Genomic DNA, 21,176 nt, shown 5'->3' with positions numbered 1-21,176 from the left:
ATGTCATCGCAGGGGCTTTATCTTATCGCAGTCGCCGTCTCGGTCGACTCTGCCGACGCCTCTGCACTCGTCATGGTGTGAGTGAGTGCTGCACCCGACACGAGTCTCGTGTGTGTGTGTGAGCGTACGTGTGTGAGTAAGTGTATGAGTGAGTAGATGTAGTGCATGTAGCGTGCTTTTTGGCCACCACGTGCACTGTTACGAGCCGAACATCGGCATCGCCGTCGTCATCAGCATGCGGCATATTTGCTCGTGGGTTTGTTTTGGGATTTGACACTCGCAGAAAACTCCATGCTGGGCGCTCTGCTAGCCGGAATGCACTTTATATTTTGGTAATTAAATGGCACGTCTTATCGGGGCGGCATTCGCATACAATGTTGGGCTCAGGGGTTACGACCTCGGGTGGGCAAAAACACACTGAGGGATGTGTGCTGGCTTTCTGGGTTAGTTACTATCAAAAATTAGAACTATACTAGAGCTTCTCCTAAGCCAACTTTAAAAGTTGATCGCCCTTTTATCGCAAAACTTGGTTCCATTGAAGGAGTAAAGTCTAAGCTGCACAAAAACAACGAAAAAGCCAAAAAGTAGCCAATCTATTATTTAATAAAACTTACCAATTTACCAATAAACTATTGCAAGTTATCCATAAAACAGTAAAGTATACTCGAAGTTTAATTAACATAAGTTCTTCTGGATAATATTTTCATTAATTAAAACTTGGCAAATAAATCCCAAAGGATTTATAAGAAATTGAGTTTTGTTAACAGCACATTATGATCACTATGATGTAAATAAAACATAATACTCGTACAGCATCCACCTAAAAACATCGACATTGTTTGCAGTGCACCACAACATAACAAATCAAAATGTGCAAATGTTCTGGACAAATTTTTAGCATAGCCTTGACACACACACAATAAACTGAAGCACTCACACAGGCATGCACTCCCTTTAAAGAAGGCTGTGGCTGTGGGCTCAACTTGGCTAAAGTTAATTTGGCCCAAAGAAGACGGCAGCCAAAACAGCTGCTGCAAGAGCAGCAGTAGCAGTAGCAGCAATATAAGGCACACTTGGCGGCATAATTTCTGGTGGCGCATTCAATCTTGGCCAAGAGTGGACCACCAACGGACAAAAGTGGCTAGAACCGAAAAAAAAATGAAAGCATTTTGGCAAGCAATTTCCAGGCTGTCTGCTGGGCTTTTAATTACACAAAGCAGACATATACAGCTCATGTATTTCAGCTGTTAATTGTCAAGTTTCGGCTGAAATGTCGCTACCAATTTATCAAGCGCCTCAGGAGCAGGCTCCCCGTGCCTTTTTGGCCCACATCCTGTGCTTCTCACCCAGCGGGTGTCCTGCAGCCTCTGCCTGTTCCACTTTCACGCTGTTCCAGCAGCAGCTGATGCTTATTGCAGATGACCGTTTTACCAATGTTTCGTTCCAGCCACCTTGCTTTCTTTTTGTAAGTGTGTGTGTGTGTGTGGGGGAGCGACGGTGCGTGTTGGAGTAGGCAAATGTTTAAATTTGTGGCCTTTTTACCTGTTTGCATCTCAAGTGGCCAAAGGCTACGTCCTGTGTGTGTGCGTGTGGGGGTGTGTGTGCAGGAAACGGAAGCCGACATTGACACAGTTTGAAATTAACATGAGCCTGGCCAAAGACCCACTAAAATCTTGAATGCCTTCTAGCGTTTGGCCCCATTTCACAGCGTTTAGCTGTCCACCTATTTCATGTTTTTTTTTGTTTTTGGGCTTCCATTCCACGTCTGCTGCATCGCCTCTTCCCTTCATTTTGCTCCGCCGCATAAGTGGGACCACTAAACGTTCCGTTGTGGCTCACACACGAGCGGACGAGGTACACTGAGAAAAGCATGTAGTTGCTCCAAAAACCCAGTCAATCAACTAGCAAAACAACAGGAAAGGGATATATGATTATGGATCAAATTGTATGGGAGTAAAAATCAATGTGGCTTAAAAATCAATAAATACAACGTTACGTTTCCTTATCTTAAATCCTTATCTTAAATACCATTCCAAATCAACAGGAAAGTTTCTTTCCTTCCTCTTAGTAGTAAAAGTAAAATACGTAAATTATAACTTGAAAACTTAATAACATTTTTAATGGTAATTACAAAATCCTTGAAGTGTAGGCACATTAAAGGTGCACGGTAACGGCAAATTATTTGAGTACAGCAGGGCTGCCACCGAGGACCCTCAGCTGCCCTCCTCCCCCGCAGCAGATGGTTCTGCTGCTCCAGCTCCCGCTGGCCACCTTTGTGCGGAGGACGTTCCGTGCCAGCCAGCCACACACTCGTCGCTTACCTGCTCGGCAATGGCAACTTGATTAGACCAACATGAAATTAAGTAATTTTGCTGTATTGTTTAGTGTTCCAGCTTGGCAACAAAAGTGGGTGGTGGCAGATGGGTGGCCTTCCGCCGGTAGCAAATGGCAGCAATGGACCCCATAATGGCGACTGAGAACAAAGCGGGTCACAAAAGAAACCACCAAACAAACCGAATTTAATGAAAACATTTGTATCCCAGCCGAGGATGAGTCTCTGGCTCTGGACTCTATGGAAAGAAAAATAGAAGAAAATAAATCATTTATCTTGGAGCAGCGAAAAGTTTATGAATCATATATAAAATTCCATTTGCACCCAGTGGATGCCACCGAGATAAGCTCCGTAAAAAATCAAGCACACGCTCAGCAGTATTTTCATATAATAGAGCTGGCTGATGCCGAATGCAAATCTCGTGTGCCATCATGGGCAACTTAAACCAAATTGCATTTACCTCCATTGCAGCAGCACTCACTGCCGTTTCGACGGAATCATCTCATTTGGCATAATCAGAAGCGGAAAACTTGTACCATGTGCCATGAATTCTCATATCGCAAATGGTGAGTAAAACAATTTGAGTGTTTCGGCGAAGGAAATTGCATATAATCCGCCGAAAGTGGAATTCCCTTTGAATTTAAATGTGCCGCGAAAGGCGAGCAGCCGAAAAAACGTTAGGGCAATCCGTTGACCCCTCCTAATTTCCATCTCCCAGCCAAAGGTCCTCCGCCCACTGATTTCACCAGGTGGGGCGTTGCAAATCGCGGCGTTTTGGGCCACGACAGGTGAGCAAAGCGTTAACCCTTCAACGCCCCCCCGCCCAACGGCCGTCTGGGCACGAGGTGCCACCGCCTTCGTCCTTGCTGCTTGTGCAGCTCCTGCTGCCCGGGATTAAATCAGCTTGCCCCAAAATAACGCAAGCTTGTCATGCATGGCTGTATGTTGCAAAAAGGGGGCGTGTCGTGGCCGGGCACCCGGTGCTTGTCTGTGTAATTTACTATTATTTTTTAAGCACTTTGCTTTTATGCTCGCCGCTGCTGCTACCTACGTACATACAAACATTTTTATTGTTTGTTTCATTTGGCATTTTGTTTGTCTTCAGCTGGGCGTCCTTCCGCCATTTCTCCCCCAATTGTGTGAAGAAGTGGTAAAGTGGCGGGATGGGAATCAACAAAGAGAGAGACCCCGCAGTTGCACGTGAGAAATTACACATGTCCTCCAATGTTTTCAGCATTTCTGCATGCGATTGCAGCAGGAGTATCTGGATCCGTGTCTGTATCTGTATCCGCATCTGCACCAGTATCTGTATCTGCATGTGTAGTCGCAATCGCATCTCTGACTATTTGTTTGTTCTCTCATTTCACTGTTTGTGTGTTTGTTTTCTTTTTTGGGGGGCAAGCCAGGGTTTTCTTTTTGGGAGGGCACACTTGTGTGTGCTGGCTGCCAGATTTATGTTTTGCCAAACGGAATGTGTCTCGTGTAGTTTAGTCGCAGCACTGGAATGCCCAGACCCAGGTCCTTCGCATCCTTGCAGTCATGCCGAATAGCGAATTGATGACCCGAGATTTTCGCTGCAGTTGCAGATTTCCTTTCAGGCGGGCCAAATTCAATTTACCGCCGGCCCGGTGGAAACGCTTGCGCAATTATTTCCACCTGCTTTGAGGGTCATTGCGGAATTATTACATTTCCCACCCACAAAACAAAGGCTTACATAACGCCCTCAGCTTTCCACTCTCCAGACCACATAAAATGAATTTTAATTTGACTCGCCAAAAGCCTGTCCACCGCCACTAGGCCCACTTTTTTGGCCCAGCTGACCTTCCAAAGGCATTCGAAATTCTTTTTTGCTTACAGTCAGGAAGCAGTGCAAACAAAATACTAAATACATGAGAATTTAGAAATTGGGCCTCAGTGGAACGGCAATGCTCTATAAAAAGAACGATTTTGCTGGATATCGTAGGCCTATGTAAACATTAAACAATATCTGCTATCTCCCAGTCAGCTGATGTGATATGTACTTGACAATTCGCAAAGATAGTGCCAGACTTATTTGCAGGCCAGTATCTTATGTTTGAGAAGCTATTTAAATGACAAATCTTGGCCATGAAACAAAGCTATAAATAGTCATTAATTAATAAACCAATGTTGAAATACATGTAGAGTTCAAATATTTTAAAATGGAATTTCTTATAACAAATTGACTGCATAAACTTTATTTCTTTAACAAATCGCGTATTTGAAGGAAGTAAAGCTTTTCCAAGCAATTAAAATCAACATTGAAACAAACTGGATATTGTATTGTCATGTTCGAACGTTTTTGAAAAAAATGAATATAAAGTGTGAAATTAAGGCATTTCTCTCATCATGCGAGCATTTGCATACTTTCTGTGAAATTGAGAGGCCTCTCTAAGGCTAAAAAAAAAAATTGTTACCAAAAGGAATTCGGAGCATTATTTGCAATATGTAAACAGTTCAGCAAACAGTTCAGAGTAATGACAAGCCCATCTGCCTAACGATTTTGCCTTAAAATTTGGCCAATACCCGTATGCAAGCACATATGCAAAATAAATACCAGACAAACGGATGGTATAATAACAATTATTGCCTCGCCGGCCCAATTTTACAATCCCCACTTGGCTCGAATGTCGGGCGGGATGGGCGCAATGACAGCGGAAGTTGAAAATTTCATTGATTTTGGCAACGACTGTGGCGACGGAAGCCATGAAAAAGCCAGCAGTCAGCAGTCAGCAGTGGGTCTCGACTTCTGGGCCAAAAATGTTGCAAGCGGCAGGCCAAACCAGACCGTTCCACTTGACTATGGTAATTTATATCTCCGACGACCTCGCCTGCCACTGAGTGGGTGTCCTTTTTCGGAGGGCAGGGATATGTGGATGAGTGGGTGATTAGGGGATAGGGTAGCTGGGTGACTGGGTGATGTGTGAGGTCTAGGCTAAGGTTATGACATGGCCTGGCCAAGCATTGCCAAAGAATTTTGGGTAAACAAAAACTGCGGTTGTCTTGCTCCGTTTTGGTTTTTTTTTTTGTAAAGCAGGGCAATTGCCGCATTTGTATCTGAGACTGCGTCACTTTCACAACGAAATGTTTGCCAGATAAGAGCAATGGTTGGCCATGGGGGCTTCTTCGCTGACTGGAGTGATAAGTAAAAGGGGCTTCTCTGTTATCAGACCCCCGCGTAAGTGGACGTCATCGAGCGGCTGCTGATCCACTGATTGCAGGCTCATTTGAAAATCAAATTTGCTGCAATTGCCTTGGCTTTTGACAGGCCTCAATCTAAAATGCAATTAGTAATTGTGCAGTCTCACTGTTATTGCTTTTCTTTGCCCGTCTTACTTGTTTGTGTGCTGGATAATTGGCTTTATCTGACTGTGCCATCTGCAGTGCGCCATAATCTCGGACCAGCATGACATAATTTTCGTATTTTATATCAACTCACCTTGATATTTGACAATCTCCGGGGGAGTCGCTGCTGATACGTACTCGCAATTCGCTTTGGGTTCAATCGAGTTCAAGCCGTCCGAATGCCGGTACGAATAATTTTCGACTTGACAAGCATATATCTCCGCTCACACAGTCGAGTCGAGTGGTGGTTCATTTACAGCGATTTCGCATCAGCGCCACATGGAAACCGCAAATTTTGCGCCACATAAAACAACCGCTAGAAGAAAAGCGAGGAAAAACGCGGATAAACCAAATCAAAAAATACAACAAAAATCCAGCAAGAAAACCGAAAACAAACAAGAGGCCGCAACTTCCAGGCAGCGTGGATACACATACATACATTTGTTGCCTTTTTTTCGCCATCCAACTAATTGCTATTAATAAAAAGAAACAGCTTCCAGTGCGACTAACACTGCCGCTGCCTCTGCAGGTGAGACGCTATTAGGCGGCATCTCCACATCTTGGCGTCTTGTGTGGCCTGTTGGATGGAAAGCACTCCGGCCGATCGGAATGGCCAAAAACCCGCACCAAGGCCCGTACACAATGGGCCCTTAGCCACTGCTGCAATCTTGTTAGCCCAGATGTGGAAAGTCAGCGCAGTCCGATCCAGTCGCAGTCCCATTGTCTGGGCGAAAAGAGAGGAAAGCTGGTTAGCCAAATGGGAGCTCATCTGTGATTATGTTTTTATGGGGCTTCCCACACCTGTTGATCGGACGGCATTCGGTGTTTGGTATTCGGAATTCGGAATTTCGCGGGGCAAGCTCCGCACGATTTGCCTCGATTCCAAGCCATATATACAGATGCACGTTAATTCAAATTTATTGCATTAACAGCCCACTAATTGTTTAAGTAGCCGGCAATCTAACAAACACGCGCAAACACGGCCAGCACAAGCTCATAAAACAACGATTATGTTTGACGAAAGACCCTGGCATAAAGCATAAATGTTCATTTTTTAAATGGAGCAGCCAAAATTAACTGACATGTTGTTGAAACCAAAGTGGGCCTACAATGCCTACATTAAATTTTAAATTTTTTCAATTAACTTTTATTAGTTTTCTACTTGCTCTTAATAATACTTAAAGTTTGCAATTGAAGAGTTTTGCTCAAAGACCTTAATTTTTATATTTCCACTTATAAATTGTTTAAAACTTATTTGCTTTTAGTTAAATTATAGTTTTAAAATCAATGATGACGTTTTGTGCTAAATTTCGTTGAAGCTGTATTTAAAATCACAACGAGTAATAACCCCATAAAAGTGGTAATTAGCGAAAAAGTATAAGTGTATGTTTGAAAAGTAAAAACAAACATTACAGCACCTACAACCAACATGTACTATTTAAGTACAAACTCAACTAGCTTGGCTCGGAATTCGCAAAAATCAGTTGAGAGAACTTTCGGTTCCAGATGGGTGGCCAAAGTGAGACCCGCATGACAAGTACATTAACCCTAGACAGACTCCGAAACAGCAACATTTGCTTTCAAAGTTTGTCAAACTAATTACCCTTGAGCTTCTGCTACTGCTTATGCTGTTGCCAGTTTGTTACGCAAACGTAGGCGAAAATGGCTGATATAGACGTCGATAGCTGTAACCCCTGGCAGTTACTCAACTCGAGATGAAATAACAATAAAACAATTAATTATATGGGCATCGACAAAGTCAAATTGCCTGTCTGCAGAGTCTCTTTGTTTGACAAAAGCCATGCAAAACAGTTTGCAAATGCATGCGGCAAGCGTGTGGCATGCCATTGCCATTGAAGCTGCAATTTCAGTGGCAACAGCGGCATAAAACCCAATGCAACACAGCAACAGCAGCAGCAGCTACATGAGAGCAGCATACATAAACTTGGAGATACAGGAAACACACAGCAACCAAGCCAAGGCAGTAGATAAATTTCAGCAGCAGCAACATTGGTAGGAGCAACATCAGCAGCAGCAGCAGCCGCAGCAGCAACAGCTGGCCAACCACTTGAAGCACTTTCGTTTTCATCTGATCGCCGGTCGGGTGGAAAGCGCCCGTTGGTTGTTGGTAATGTGATGCGCGCATCTTTAAGACATTGTAGTTGCTGCTGCTGCTGCCGCTGCTGGCATGCAAATGCTGCCCGATATTGATCAGTTGAGTTGTCCGGCCTACCATTTGTCTAATTGTCGAGTTTCTCGAACTCTTGCAGAGCATCCGCCGTTCGAGGGGCACACACGGATGTGTGTGTGTGTTGCCACAGTGATGATGCAACGGCCAATTGAATAACAAGCGGCAAATGCAGCAGAGAGAGAAATTGCGTCCTCTGCATCAGCCACATTCAAGGTCCCGAACCGCGATTTCTCCCGACTCCGACGACGACTGCGAATCCAACTTGGTTTCCAGCTGATCTACGTGCCCAGTTTGTCTGGCCTGACCAATTGGTACCGAGCGTTGCCGTCTTGACCCGCAAGGCTTCCGCCGATTGTCATCGCATCGCGGGGTTCAGAGGCATGCGTAAAAACTTATTTTTTCTGCCAACCGACTGCTTTACGATTTCAATTAAATGCCAAAGCACACAGCCATTATTGTTATTATTTTCGCAATACGACGGGAAAGTTCCCACCAGACAGTCGCCGAGCGGTGGGGAACTTTTCTTCAAATTGTCTTCGATTGGGCAAGCGATTTTGGGATTTCAAGTTTCTGATTTTGATTATCCGGCGGGTACTGCTGCTGCTGCTGCCGCTTCGCAAGACAAGTCAGCGCCGTCAAAAGGCGCCTCTTAATTGAACAACAACCGAAAATGCCGAACAAATGCCAACGCCCACCACTACAAATTGACAGGCAGCGTCTTGGCTTAAATGATCAATCGGCTGCACAAACAAAACTTCCACAGCCGCTGCAGTTGCTGTTGCACTTGGTTGTTGTTGTTGCACTTGGTTGTTGTTGTTGCACTTGGTTGTTGCTGTTGCTGCTGCTGTCAGTGTTGCATTAACAACTTCCCCATTGGCTTTGTGTATGTTGCCGTGGTGCAGCAACAAGCAACATGACTTATGAGTTTGTGCATCAACACGGAATTCGAGTCGTAGTAGTTGGAGCTGCTGCTGCTGCTGCTGCTGCTGCTGATGTTGCTGCTGATGCTATTGCTGCTGCTGCTGTTGCTGTTGCTGTTCATGTTGCTGTTGCTGCAGTTGCCTTCGTCGCGTAATGAAAACGAAAGTAAATCGCACTCACATAGAGACACTCACTTGCCCACCGGATCGGGCAGCCACACGCCACATCATTCACTCTCTGGCCGGTTGGGGGCAGACCGGAATTATGCGCATATTTTATACTAATCGCAATTAAACTAATCACTTGACATCTTACATTGAAACAGGCGTTGAATAGCTGACCGCTAATTACTCACTTAAATGGCACACATAACCAGCCGGGAGTAGGGAAAAAATGCACTCCGAATGCCGCAATGACACAAAATGGCATTCGGGCGCCAATTAATGGGTAGCAAAACAGATCGATCAGACCGGGCGGGTCCTATATGTAACCTATGTATATATCGGAGACAATCCAATGTTGCACGACCTATGTGTGCCGTAGTTCGCATTTAAAATAGATTAGATAATTGATGGAATCGTTCGGGCAGCGACACGAATGTGAGATCAAATGGTTGCGCTCTCTTATCTAACATACTTATTACTCGAAAACGAATTCATAGTCATCAATATTTCCCTCACAGCAGAATCGGCTTATAAGCATGCTAAAACGAAAATAGAAATAAATAAATAATTATGGTAATGACCCACTTGTATGACTTAATTTAGCAATTACTACAGTTTTACATTTACTTGGCAGATACAATGCCCTGCTCGCATGCAATCAGCACTTCAAACTCGCGACTTGTTTTTGATACTGGGTTAATTTGTTATCCGTTCAAGGGATTGTGATCAAGAAAACTGCGAAAACAACTAATGGGAATTTTACCAGTTTCACAATATGCTAAATGACGACTTTAGCGTACACATATTCATTTAGTTTTTAACTATTCTTCGGATGTTTTTTTGGCCCCGTATCTTGTGTTCTATACAATTATCGAATAAATAAATTATGATATTGACCGAGTTCTTTGTCTAAAGTGATAGTTTAGCCACTTCAGACGCTGAAAAACAATTAATTAGCATAACTTCCAATTAATCGTCAATTTTTATTAATCACCTATCGTGTTCGTTCAACGTTTTTATTTAATGCTAATAAAAATTTCCTCAACGAGCTACGATACAAAAACATTAATCAAATATAAAAGTAGAACACTTTAAATATAAAACCAATGTTAAACCATTGAATAAGTAAAAAGTTAGAGCTTAATCAGGAAATAAATATCAAAACTACGTAGTTCATCGCCGTTCATCGTTATTATACAAAACCATGGATGAATATGCAAATAAACTTGAAGTTATGAAATCTTCAGGGGTATTCATTATGTGCTGCATTCATTGCCCAAATAAAGCGAAATAATCACTATTTGCTGCCTAATTTATTCCCTTGTATTGCCGCTTTCCACGGTAAATGATTTCCGTGGGTTGAGCAGGCCCAACTTACCCTTTTTTCTCCCAACGCCATCTCAGCTGGCCATCATCATCTATGTGGCTTTTGATTGCCCCCCAGCGTCCCGCTGTCTTTTCACTTTCGTTCGTGTTGGTATAGGTGTTGTTGTGGCTGTTGTTGTTGTTGTTGGTGTTGTTAGTGGTGGAGCGGGGGCATGCCACATCGCAGTCGACGGCGACGTCTGCGCCGCTCTGCCGTCGAAACGGTAAATGTTTGCTGGCAAACCCGAGCATAGCACAGTTGCATTTTGGCGCTCGTCCCCAGCGATTCGCACTCTCGCACATCTGGCGCCAAAGCCAAATCAAAAGCCGTCAAAACACCGAACCTTGCTGGTTGTCGCGCATGCGCACGCGCGCTAAACGAAATCGAAAACGAAAAGCAGTCAAAGTGACCGTTATTATCGTCGAGCCGCAGGCGCAGTCAGCATCTAAAGTTGTTATATAATCTAGAGTGGAAACTGTAGAGCCCGAGTTTCTGGCAATAAAAGAAGAAGAAAAACCGAAAGCCCAGCTTCTGCACACAATTCGCCAAGTCGTCGCCGCCCAGCCAGCGGACTAATTAATGCGAGTTCGTGGAAAGAAAAGTAAAGTAAAGCGAAGTTGGGAGATCTCGTAAATTATAATACTTAAGGCCGAAAAAAGCGCTTGGGCCGCGAGACGCGATCCGCCTCCGATCCCAGTTCCCGATCCCAGAGCCAGTCCGCCCGGAAAAAGAAAAACCCTCGACCGCCCATTTGAATGGCAGCGTGAAAGTGAAAAGCAACTGGTCATCAGCAGCAGGACAAAGCTGCAGATACAGATAGATTTACAGATACTCTATAGAGATACGATCCGTAAACGGCCACTGTGGGTCAGTCATGCGCGCGATGAGCAGCTGAGCTGCGCCAGCTGCCCGAGGAGCGGCCACCAAGATGATGATGCCATCACAATCGCAATTGCATTCGCAGTCGCAATCACAGTCGCGGCCACAGTCGCGGTCACAGTCGCGGTCACACTCGCAATGCCACTGGCAGATCCCGGCGACAAGCACCACGACCTTGAGCTGGCTGTGTCTTCTCCTGCTGCTGCCCTCTTCCAGGCAGTTCGAAACGGGTGGGTAAAAAACTATAGAACCATAACGAAAATGGAATAATTTCACTGGATTACAAAAAACGGTTTTAGCAAGTGGATTGCGTTATTTAGACTAACTTTTCATTCTGCAAAATGCCATCTATAATCAAATTGCATATTTGCTGATCAGTATGTTAGAACACGAAGTTTAATAAATTAATTTAGTTCCATAACTAATGTCCATAACTTTTGCGCGTATTTTATACAAATGTGTTTTATATCGGAAGAAGTATGCTCATAAAAATAAATAAAATCGTAAACTAGATTGATCGATCTCCATTCGTATTTCAACACCTCGTAACTAAGTTATTACTTTGAAAGGTGATGAAACTATTAATCACCTTTTTAGTAGTCTACTCGTACGAGCCAAATAAACCTGTAAATTGATTTTAACGAGAACCAAATGGTATAAAATTCTGAATAATTTGTTAAAAGCTTACCGACAATATGTTTAAACGATCATGGTGATTCCCATTTTATCACAGACTGTGGATGTCGTCCGGCGCGTAGAGGCCCGAGGATCATTGCTGGAGCTGCCACGAATGAGGGCCAGTTCCCCTGGCAGGCCTCCCTGGAGCTGCTGCACCCCTCGCTCGGATTCCTGGGCCACTGGTGCGGGGCGGTGCTGATCCACCAGTACTGGATCCTCTCAGCCGCCCACTGTGTTCACAAGTAAGTCGGATCAACAGAAACCCCATAAACTGGATTTTAATATGTGCAATACCTTACCCAGCGATCTCTTTAACCTGCCCATTCCACCGCTGTGGACGGTGGTTTTAGGCGAACACGATCGCGATGTGGAGTCGGGCAACGAGCAGCGTATTCCCGTCGAGAAGATCGTGATGCACCACCGCTACCACAACTTCAAGCACGACGTGGTGCTGATGAAGCTTTCAAAGCCAGCGGATCTCACCAGGGCCTCCAATATCCGGCGGATCTGTTTGCCCTTTCTCCTAGCCGAATCGCCGGATCAGGCCCAGTCAGAGGCAGTGCCTCCAGCTTCGTCAGCCGATGAGGATGTGTTAATCCAGCAGCTGGAGCTAGAGGATGTGCCCGAAAAGATCGACAACTTTCTGCGCAGCGTCCAGAGCCGTCGGCGCTATCGAAATGTCACGGCCCCCAGCATGAAGGAGCTGATGAACATGAAGATCCTCAGCAGGATGCGTCAAGCGCTGGCGCAACGCTCCCCGCGCAGCCACAAGCGTTCGCGAAGACGCAACGATAAGCTAATGAAGCTGGGTCCTCGCCGGGATTCGGATGATTCTGCTGAGCAGAAGCACCCAAAAGTCAGTGATGAGCCAAAGGAGATGGCCTTTGTGGACTGCGTGGCCACGGGATGGGGCAAGGCCAACATCAGTGGTGATCTCTCCAATCAGCTGCTGAAAACACAGGTGCCACTGCACCAGAATGGCAGGTGAGTGACGTCTTAAGCCTGTGTACCCTTTAAATTTAATAATCGTTTACTTTTACCTTTTTGCAGATGCAGGGATGCCTACGGCAGCTTCGTCAACATCCATGGTGGTCACCTGTGCGCCGGCAAGCTGAACGGGGAGGGCGGCACCTGCGTGGGCGACTCCGGCGGACCGCTGCAGTGCCGCTTGAGCCGCGACGGACCCTGGATACTGGTGGGAGTCACCTCCTTCGGATCGGGCTGTGCCCTGGAGGGCTTTCCGGACGTCTACACCCGCACCTCGTACTACATGAAGTGGATCGAGGACACGATCGCCACCCACTGAATCAAGGATACGTTGTTTACATAGCTATCGACCTGTATTTATCGAGTGCAAGCTCAGCTGTATATTGCTTACTGTTACCACTCTAACTGTAGCCCTAGCTTATAGTTATCGTTAACTAGTACGTAGGCAAGGACGTTCCCTAAGTTGTTTCCGATGAGCACAATAATTTACACCGAATCTTAAGCCTAAATATCACAGTGTTGCCCCATCTTAAGTTGGGGTATGCATTCCGATCCTCCGCTGGGTTACGTCTTGGCCATCTTGGGAATGAAGCTGCCGCCGCCGAGGAGCAGATGGTGCTGCTCCTCAGGGTCCAAATGAAGCGAGGGTTTTCGCAGTCCGGTGGCCAAACCGAGTCCAACTCCAATCACCTGAACCGCCGTGCCGCGTTCCACTTGATCCACCTTCGGGAACTGCTTCGCTGTTGGCCAAAAGCAAAGCAACAGGGCGCTGCACAGCTGGTAAACGCCGGCCAGCAGCATTCCCAAGGCAGCGCTCCACTGCAGCAGCGGGAAGCCCCACTTGATGCCATGGATGAGCAGACGCAGGCTCAGGCACAGTACATCTATGTTCAGGTCCACCCACAGCAGCGGCAGGATCATGTTCTCGAAGGGCGTCATCATCCGGTTGAAGTTCACCTTCCCCACCACCTGGTTGGCCTGCAATCGCAGGTGGGTGCCCTGCATCGGAGCTCCAAGTTGCTGAAACCCATAAAGTATTATTGAATTGACCAACTGGGACCACTTTCGATTCAACTTACCGGTTGCACCACGAAGATGGAGGTGAAGCGCGACTCATTCGGCTGCAGTCCGTCGAATGGCTCCAGCAGACTGGGATCGGCATGCATGAAATGCGGATACGTAATGGCTAAAGGAATGTCTGGAATTGAGTGAGGGCCTAGTAAATACACAGTCTAATGTTGATTAAGGTCATCGGTACTCACTGTAGTAACAGGGTGACACGTTGCCAACACCCTTCTTGAGGCAGCGATTGTTCTTACAGTAGCACGAGGAGTTGGCATTGTCCACCTCGCTGTCGAAGGAGTCCGGCTCCATTACGAACTCAAAGGCATCGAGGCCATTATAGGTGGTGGTGCGATTGAATTTCACCGGCAACCTGCGGCAGAAGGTTCGCCTGTACAGAAAGAACTCGTCGTTCTCATCCATGTCCAGCGGAAAGAGCGTGGCATCATGACTGCCCCAGATGCGGTTGCACATGGTTCCGCTAAAGGATAGGTAGAGCTATAGACAATTCACTCAAAAGGGATAGATGTGAAGTAATTACTTGGTCTCCTCATTGTACTGCCAACCCTTGAAACCACGTTCGCCATTGATGCTATCCACGGTATAACCACGCGGAGCATCCGTCATCCTCATTCCATACTTGTCCTTGGGTTCCGGCAAGTTCATGTTGAACACATTGCTCTCATTTCCCTCTCGGAAGAGCTGAATATATAGATATTAGTTAAAAATGTTTTTAAGACATTTATTATAAGACCTCACCTTCTCCATAATGCCAAAGCTAGAGAAGTCAATCCAATTGGGCACGAACCGAGAGGCCAGCTCCACCAGGTGATCCTCATAGCCCCACATGTAGTCGTGTACACTCATCTCCAGCATGGGCTGCGAGTTCAGCTGCCTGGCAATGGCACTCAGACCCAGGGCGGCAAACATCGATAGACTGGAGGCCAGAGTAGTCACTCCCATCAGTGGGATGTTTGGCGCCCGGATGCGATCGATCTTGGGATCACCCACAGATCTTTCCGGTGCAAAGACATACTCGCGTTTCGGCGAATACGTGATGGTATTGTTGGACTCATTGTAGGTGACATTGTGGTTGCTCAAGACCTCCTTGTAGACATAAGGACCCACCTCTTGGACCTGCAACTTGGATGCTCTGCCCGACGTGAACTCATCCACATTGGTGTAGTTGAACATGTATACATTGATGTAAACGTTCAACGGTGGCAGAAGCCAAAGTCGATGGAGCAGGGCGCCGGGCTTCAAGCTCAATTGCTGCAAGATAAAAGATAACAAATATTTATTCTAGATACTTTAAAATGTGGTTTAATATTACTTCTTCTAAAGAACCGTGGCAGCATTGAAATTCCATCGAATGCCAATGTTTGGCCTACAGAAAGACCTATTGTTTAGTTTTCGATCTTGAATTTGGACAATAAATTGGATTGGATTCGTCAATGAACACCATTTTCTATTCATAAGATACAAAGCCATATGTTACTTTTGCATTTTTAAGCAGTTTGTAATGGAAAATTTAAAAGAGTAAAAAATTCTATTTCGGAAAAAATACTACAATAAAGAAATCCAAATTAAATCATATTTTCCTTATGAATCAAAAGATCAACGATTATACCGGATATCTTGAATGTATTTATAGACGCTTGTAGATCGTAGTTTTATTTAAATGACATCTACTAGTATTCATATCGGTAGTCAGAATAAAAGTTCCATTTTTATTGGCACAACGCTTACAATTAAGTGATTAAAGTCACTAATTGACACGACAATAACAAACCGATTTTACTCATATACCCCAGCAGCACTTTACTATTTAAAACAGCTCCAAAAGGCATTGTTCTTACCGTGTCCAGGATGCTCTGAAGAGGATCCGAGATTATCACCAGGGAACCGAAGAACAGCAGGGTCATCCCGAGGGCGGCGCTGCGCAACAGCTCTGCAATAAAATAGATCAGCGGGTGAGTTATGGTCATGTCAGCTGAAGTTGAACTGGTTTTTGGAGCGGTTCCAGTTTGTCGATAGCGTGCGCCCCCCATCATCGTGTCCATCGTGCCATTGACCTTGGCGGCGGATCGAAACGGATAGGGTTGGCCGAGATCCGCGACCTGCCTCAATGGCAGGAGCAGGAACAGCGGCTCCAGGCCAAAAAAATTAATAAACAAAACGATGACAACCGGCAGACGATGACGATGCCCGAATTCGGCGGTTTGGCGGTTCAATGAACGTTCTTCGATTTTATAATCACAGATGCGGCGGAAGGTGATACGTGCACTCAAAAAAAGAAAACAATTTATAACACACCAAAAATGCCAATAATTCTACTTAAGTGCCCTTGCTCTGGGAAATTTTTTCCGGTAATTTAAATATATTGTCTAAATATTATTCGTTTATAAACGGCATTAGCAAACACCTACAGCTACCAACAGGTTTTTTTTTGCAAAGTCGCCGACTTTTTGGCATAAGGGTAAACAAAAAACATTTGTTTAATTTATGGTTACACCTTAAATATAGGAATAGTTTATTTCCCACTGTCACTGGCTTGCTTTTAATCTTTTTTAAGGCAATGGAATTTACTAGGCTGAGAAGTGAATTTCAACTGATTTTGTGTTTTGTTTACACCAATTGGATAAGAAGGCCGCTCCTAGAAAAGTCGATGAAATCCAGTTCCACTGACCTTGTTTGGAATATTGATTAAAAGTACGGAAGATGGGAAAGGCAATCGAAGCATATCAATCTAGGCTGCAATTCTCCTCATATTCATTTCAAGTAAAATCACTTATTTTACGACCGAAACACGTTTGTTCTCACCTTGCGCTAAGATTATTGTCTTTGCCCCGGTGAAATTCACTTCCGCACTCGAAAAATTGGCCGGAAATTAAAAGGAAGTCAGCGTGGCCGCACCCAATTCTCCTGTGACCGATTTCCAGCGATCATGGCCGCTTCATGAAGAATCACATTGGGTATTGTAGGCTGTTATAAATCAAACACACTATCGTAGCCCATTTATCGGTACAAATCGTTTAGCGAGTTCTCACAAAAAAAAAAAAAAAACAAAAGTAGAAAAGTTCCCAACTGTAGAAATAGAAGTAGTAGAAACCGAAAGCGGCGGAAGATACATACATAGATAGGTAGGTAGATAGATAGGCACACCTGGCAAGATCAATGAACTGGCTAGCACGCCCCTAACTCGCTCCAAAATGGCACGATCCCACAGCGTCTGCGATCCGCGGCTGAGATCGAAAAGCAAACAGCATAAACTCATTAACAATTTCGTTTTGGTGTCAACTTTGGTGTCATAAATAGGTTCAAGACTTCACAATCAAAACAAACCGCAATGATACATGACAAATTATGCATGGCTCCGATGAAACCAGAAATCCAAACATATTTCCCATTCATAGGAAATACGCATGTGCACAGGAAAAAATTACATTTTAATGAATATTATACAAAATATTATTTTTGGAGCAAAAACAATGACGTGTTCTTCATGGAAAAGGTTCATAAATATATCAAGTTTTTATATCTTGTGTTTATGTGACAGTAAGAATAATGTATACTCCTCCACTCCTTTTGTCGTGTTAATTCCTAGAACTCGTTTTGAATATTGTGTGTACAAATATTGACAGAATATGTTCTTTAAAAGTGAGGAGGTTTTGTGTTGTTAAATGTAACGATTCAATAGTATAGAATTCTCTTAAAATCCAGGTTGTTAGGTATATATGGGTCTTGCAATCTTTGCGTTCCCCCTCAAACTAAGTAAATATATCTATTTAATGACCTATGTTTTCTCGCAGTGTGCGCTGATACTCATGCATATCCTTGCCTTGAATGTGACAGCCGAAATTCCCGAACTTAGGGCCCACCCATAAATTAGGCCGCACACAAAGCGCTCCAAAATTATTCTGCTGCAATGGAATGACCAATGCCAAAATGGACACGCAAAGTGGCCAAACGACACGAAAATCTCCACAAGCTGGCTGGCTAACTAGCCAGCTTGCATTGCGCAACAATTGCACCGGCGAGGCAAAAGCCAAAGTCCGCTGCCAAATCGTCGATGACGATAGAAAGATTGGCGGGCCAAAACACACAAGACACGGACGGCATCATGAATGAAAGACGCTTGTGCGCTTGTCTCGATCGCAGCAGCTGTGAACTTGTTTGCGACAGAAAAACAGCAAAACAGCAGCAGCAATCGGCTCAATATCAGTATCAGACGGGATCGGATATATCAGTTAGTAAGTATGCGCTTGACGGCTGGCGACTGCCACCTCTACTGCCTCTGCAGCGGTCTGAAGTTCAAGTTCGGTGCAATTCGCCGGCCAGCATTAAAAACCTGAAAATAAACCCAAGTGCACGCTGCGGTGCTGGAAAAAATTAAATAAAAAATACACACACACATATATGTACATGTATATATATAATTTTTTTGACCACTAAAAGCGTCACATCGGAGCAGCAGTGCTGACCCACTGAAGTCAAGAATGAATTTGTTTTGTTTCTGACGGAACACCTTCGCCGGTTGACAGGTGTGTTGGTGTGCGTCTGTGTGTGTGCGACTTCCGTCAAACGACAATAAATTAGGCAAATAGCCGTATGCTATAGCCGTAAACTATAGCTATAGCTCTGTAGCTCGACGCCGAGATTCGCACTCGGGTATCCACAAGATACAAATAGAGATACAGCCGAGCCGTGATTTTTCTGCTTAGCAGCATGTGGCGATCGACTAATAGTCGAATAGCTGTTATGACGATGTTTGTGTTTGCCTGTGTTTGGCTAGTGATTAATCCCAGATCTGTCGCTATTTGCTTTTAATCATCGCCAAAACCAAAAAACCCAAAACCCTTAAATAGTCGCAGTCAAAGTCTCGCGGCAATTAGATGCCCACCAATAAGGAAAAGTAAATATGTAGCTCGCCAGGTTTACAACTTCCCCGATTCGCAGGTGATGCTCATATGTCGCCAATGTGATGCTGATGCTCATTCTCATTCCCATTCCCGTTCTCATGCTCATGCTCATGCTCATAACGATGCTGATCCGATTTGTATTGGCCTGCGAACGGATACTTTACACGGGCGATGATATTGTTATTGCTAATGCCCGGACAATGGCTGCTATTTGCATTGTTTAGCGGGCATTGAGCTGTATATCGTATTGATTTATGGCGCACTGCGTCAAATTAGTTGGCTTGGATCAAAGTGTTCTCGGCGATCTCTGCAAGTCATGGCAGCGACTCCGATTCGGCTTGAGATTCGGAGCCAGGTGAATCTGTCAGCATCTTGTCGAGCGATATCGCCTACATTTATCATGGGGCCAATCTGACCCGGGCTGGGCAATCATCGCGTTCACCTTCAGTTTTCCCAGCGCATATGTATATGCTGATTGAAATCATCGAACTTCGAATCATCGGTAAGGTAATACGTGACATTTTCAGTCACAACCGATTTCATTTCAAATCTTAATTTATGCAAACTTAATTGCACTACCGCTCAGATCGGTTAATACACACATACGTATGTACGCTTCCGAAGATTTAGCTAGCGGATGACTTTGCCAAAACTGGAGATACGGCGTTACTGGATATGTGGAGCTCCACATTGTACTATGTACACATATGTACAAGCTACAAGCTGCTTACAATTAATCTCGAGTGACCCTACACACATCTGACCTACAATGTATAGAACCCTACGCCCTTGGTTTCTCATTTGTCGTTATGCAAATCGGCCGATCCGATGGCTTGCCCCTTTTAATTCGTCTTTGGATATATGTTTGCTTTGGCCGAGAGCCCAAAAAAAAAACAAACAAATAAAGCGTATAACCCTAGAAAGCAATAATTAATACAATTTTAAGTTAATCTCTCTTCCCAGCCCGTATCGTTTTCAATTCGCTGCTAATTTTAGCTCACAGCTGTCGTGCCGCCAAATATCTACGGACTTTAGAACTGGTATCCTATCCAGATATTTGCAATAAATTAAAAAGAAATATTTACGCGTGCCGCCAGCTGTCAGTAATTCGGTAATTAGCATTCTAATTTTCGCCAGGAACGCGAATGGGAAATTTCGACACCATTTTATATTGCGTTGATTAGCATGCACGAGCGTTTTAAAATCCATTGCACCATTCCCCTACTACATTTCAGCGATTTTAGCCGACTTTTTGGTCGACTTCGTCGGCTCAGTTTTGTGCAAGAGATCTTTGTTGACGTTTTTACGATCGCGTGGGGAGGGCAGCAGCTCCCTTGGCGGCAAAACGGCGGTTCGAATTAACTTTTATGGGCCTTTGGCTTTGACCAATGCGGACAATGGTCTCCACATGGCTTAATTAAGCGCACTGGTCGCATACTTCATACTCACTTGCATTGCGCTGGTTTTTGTTGGTAAACAGTTTCATTTTCAGCACCTAAAAAATTTTAGCTCCGGCGCGATCTGATTTGGATTTTGTATCCCCCTCCTTTCAACGGGTTGCACTTGATTGAACGGCTGGCTAGTTGGTTGGTTAGTTATTTATTGATTTATTACGAAAATCAATTAATTCTTGTGTTGTTATTTATGACAGCAAATTAAACTATTAACAGGTCGGTCGCGTTACGGATTGTGATAGTGATTGAAATTCCGATTACGATCGGATAAATTTGCATGGTAACCGCAGTAGTTTAATTTGTTTTGATATGGGCTTCCATTTAAATGAATAGGTCGAGTGCTTGATTCCTGTCGATTGTCCACCCGAGAGTCCCGCTCCGACGTGATCCGATCTGGGCGTTAGATGATTCTATGGCCAGATTCTAATTCTGATTCTGATTCTGCTGCTGATTGTGGCTATATCTCTGAGCTGGATCTGATGGCTAGGCTGGGCTGGAGTCTCGCTGCTTTGTCTCGAATCGTACTGAACTGTCGCGCACTTCCTATTCTCACAAATTTTGACAACTTAATGCGGCGATCTCGACTGCAGCGGGGACCTTTATATGGACTCTTGGGCCGTTCCCCGATCTCTCGACCGATCGAGTTCCGAGTGTCTGCCGGAGATCGGATCGGCTAACAGCTAGCAGTTAGCAGTTAGCAGCTAGCAGCTAGCAGTTGGCTAGCACTAGCATCTCAACCTTTCTACAACCGGTCCATATTCAAGCCTCTGCTCGGGCTTCGCGCTCGGCTAAAGCGCCGCACATTCGCACACGCTCGTTGGCCAAAACGAAAAGCCCGAGCAGCATTAAGTCACTTT

General features: G+C 44.8%; 2 protein-coding genes and 2 long non-coding RNA genes across 5 annotated transcripts; 1 reads left to right on the top strand and 3 right to left on the bottom strand.

Annotated features, from left to right (window-relative positions):
* Window positions 1–2,090: 2,090 nt before the first annotated feature.
* Window positions 2,091–6,221, bottom strand: LOC116801814. 2 transcript variants are annotated; one of them, XR_004362248.1, is made up of 5 exons: window positions 6,135–6,221; window positions 5,790–6,011; window positions 5,687–5,728; window positions 2,793–5,626; window positions 2,091–2,570 (listed from the first exon to the last, which is right to left on the bottom strand). It is a non-coding gene; the product is annotated as an uncharacterized LOC116801814 (long non-coding RNA). The 2 variants fall into 2 exon arrangements; XR_004362247.1 differs by having other exon boundaries at window positions 2,793–5,728.
* Window positions 6,222–10,597: 4,376 nt separating this feature from the next.
* LOC6616858 (transmembrane protease serine 9) lies at window positions 10,598–13,390 on the top strand. Its single transcript, XM_002041158.2, has 4 exons — window positions 10,598–11,446; window positions 11,950–12,136; window positions 12,198–12,878; window positions 12,945–13,390. The coding sequence occupies exons 1-4, from the start codon at window positions 11,266–11,268 to the stop codon at window positions 13,198–13,200; spliced, it is 1,305 nt and encodes a 434-aa protein (XP_002041194.1). The 5' UTR covers window positions 10,598–11,265; the 3' UTR covers window positions 13,201–13,390.
* LOC116801815 lies at window positions 11,639–11,994 on the bottom strand. The gene is made up of 2 exons (XR_004362249.1): window positions 11,905–11,994; window positions 11,639–11,840 (listed from the first exon to the last, which is right to left on the bottom strand). It is a non-coding gene; the product is annotated as an uncharacterized LOC116801815 (long non-coding RNA).
* LOC6616857 (lysosome membrane protein 2) lies at window positions 13,216–20,899 on the bottom strand. Its single transcript, XM_002041157.2, has 7 exons — window positions 20,315–20,899; window positions 15,803–15,894; window positions 14,703–15,215; window positions 14,485–14,645; window positions 14,144–14,424; window positions 13,961–14,079; window positions 13,216–13,901 (listed from the first exon to the last, which is right to left on the bottom strand). The coding sequence occupies exons 1-7, from the start codon at window positions 20,349–20,351 to the stop codon at window positions 13,446–13,448; spliced, it is 1,659 nt and encodes a 552-aa protein (XP_002041193.1). The 5' UTR covers window positions 20,352–20,899; the 3' UTR covers window positions 13,216–13,445.
* Between the last annotated feature and the right edge of the window lie 277 nt (window positions 20,900–21,176).

Source organism: Drosophila sechellia, chromosome 3R (genome assembly GCF_004382195.2).
Source record: "Drosophila sechellia strain sech25 chromosome 3R, ASM438219v1, whole genome shotgun sequence".
Classification (NCBI taxonomy): domain Eukaryota; kingdom Metazoa; phylum Arthropoda; class Insecta; order Diptera; family Drosophilidae; genus Drosophila; species Drosophila sechellia.
Note: the sequence above shows the minus strand (reverse complement) of the source record. Positions and strands in the feature narration are given on the sequence as shown.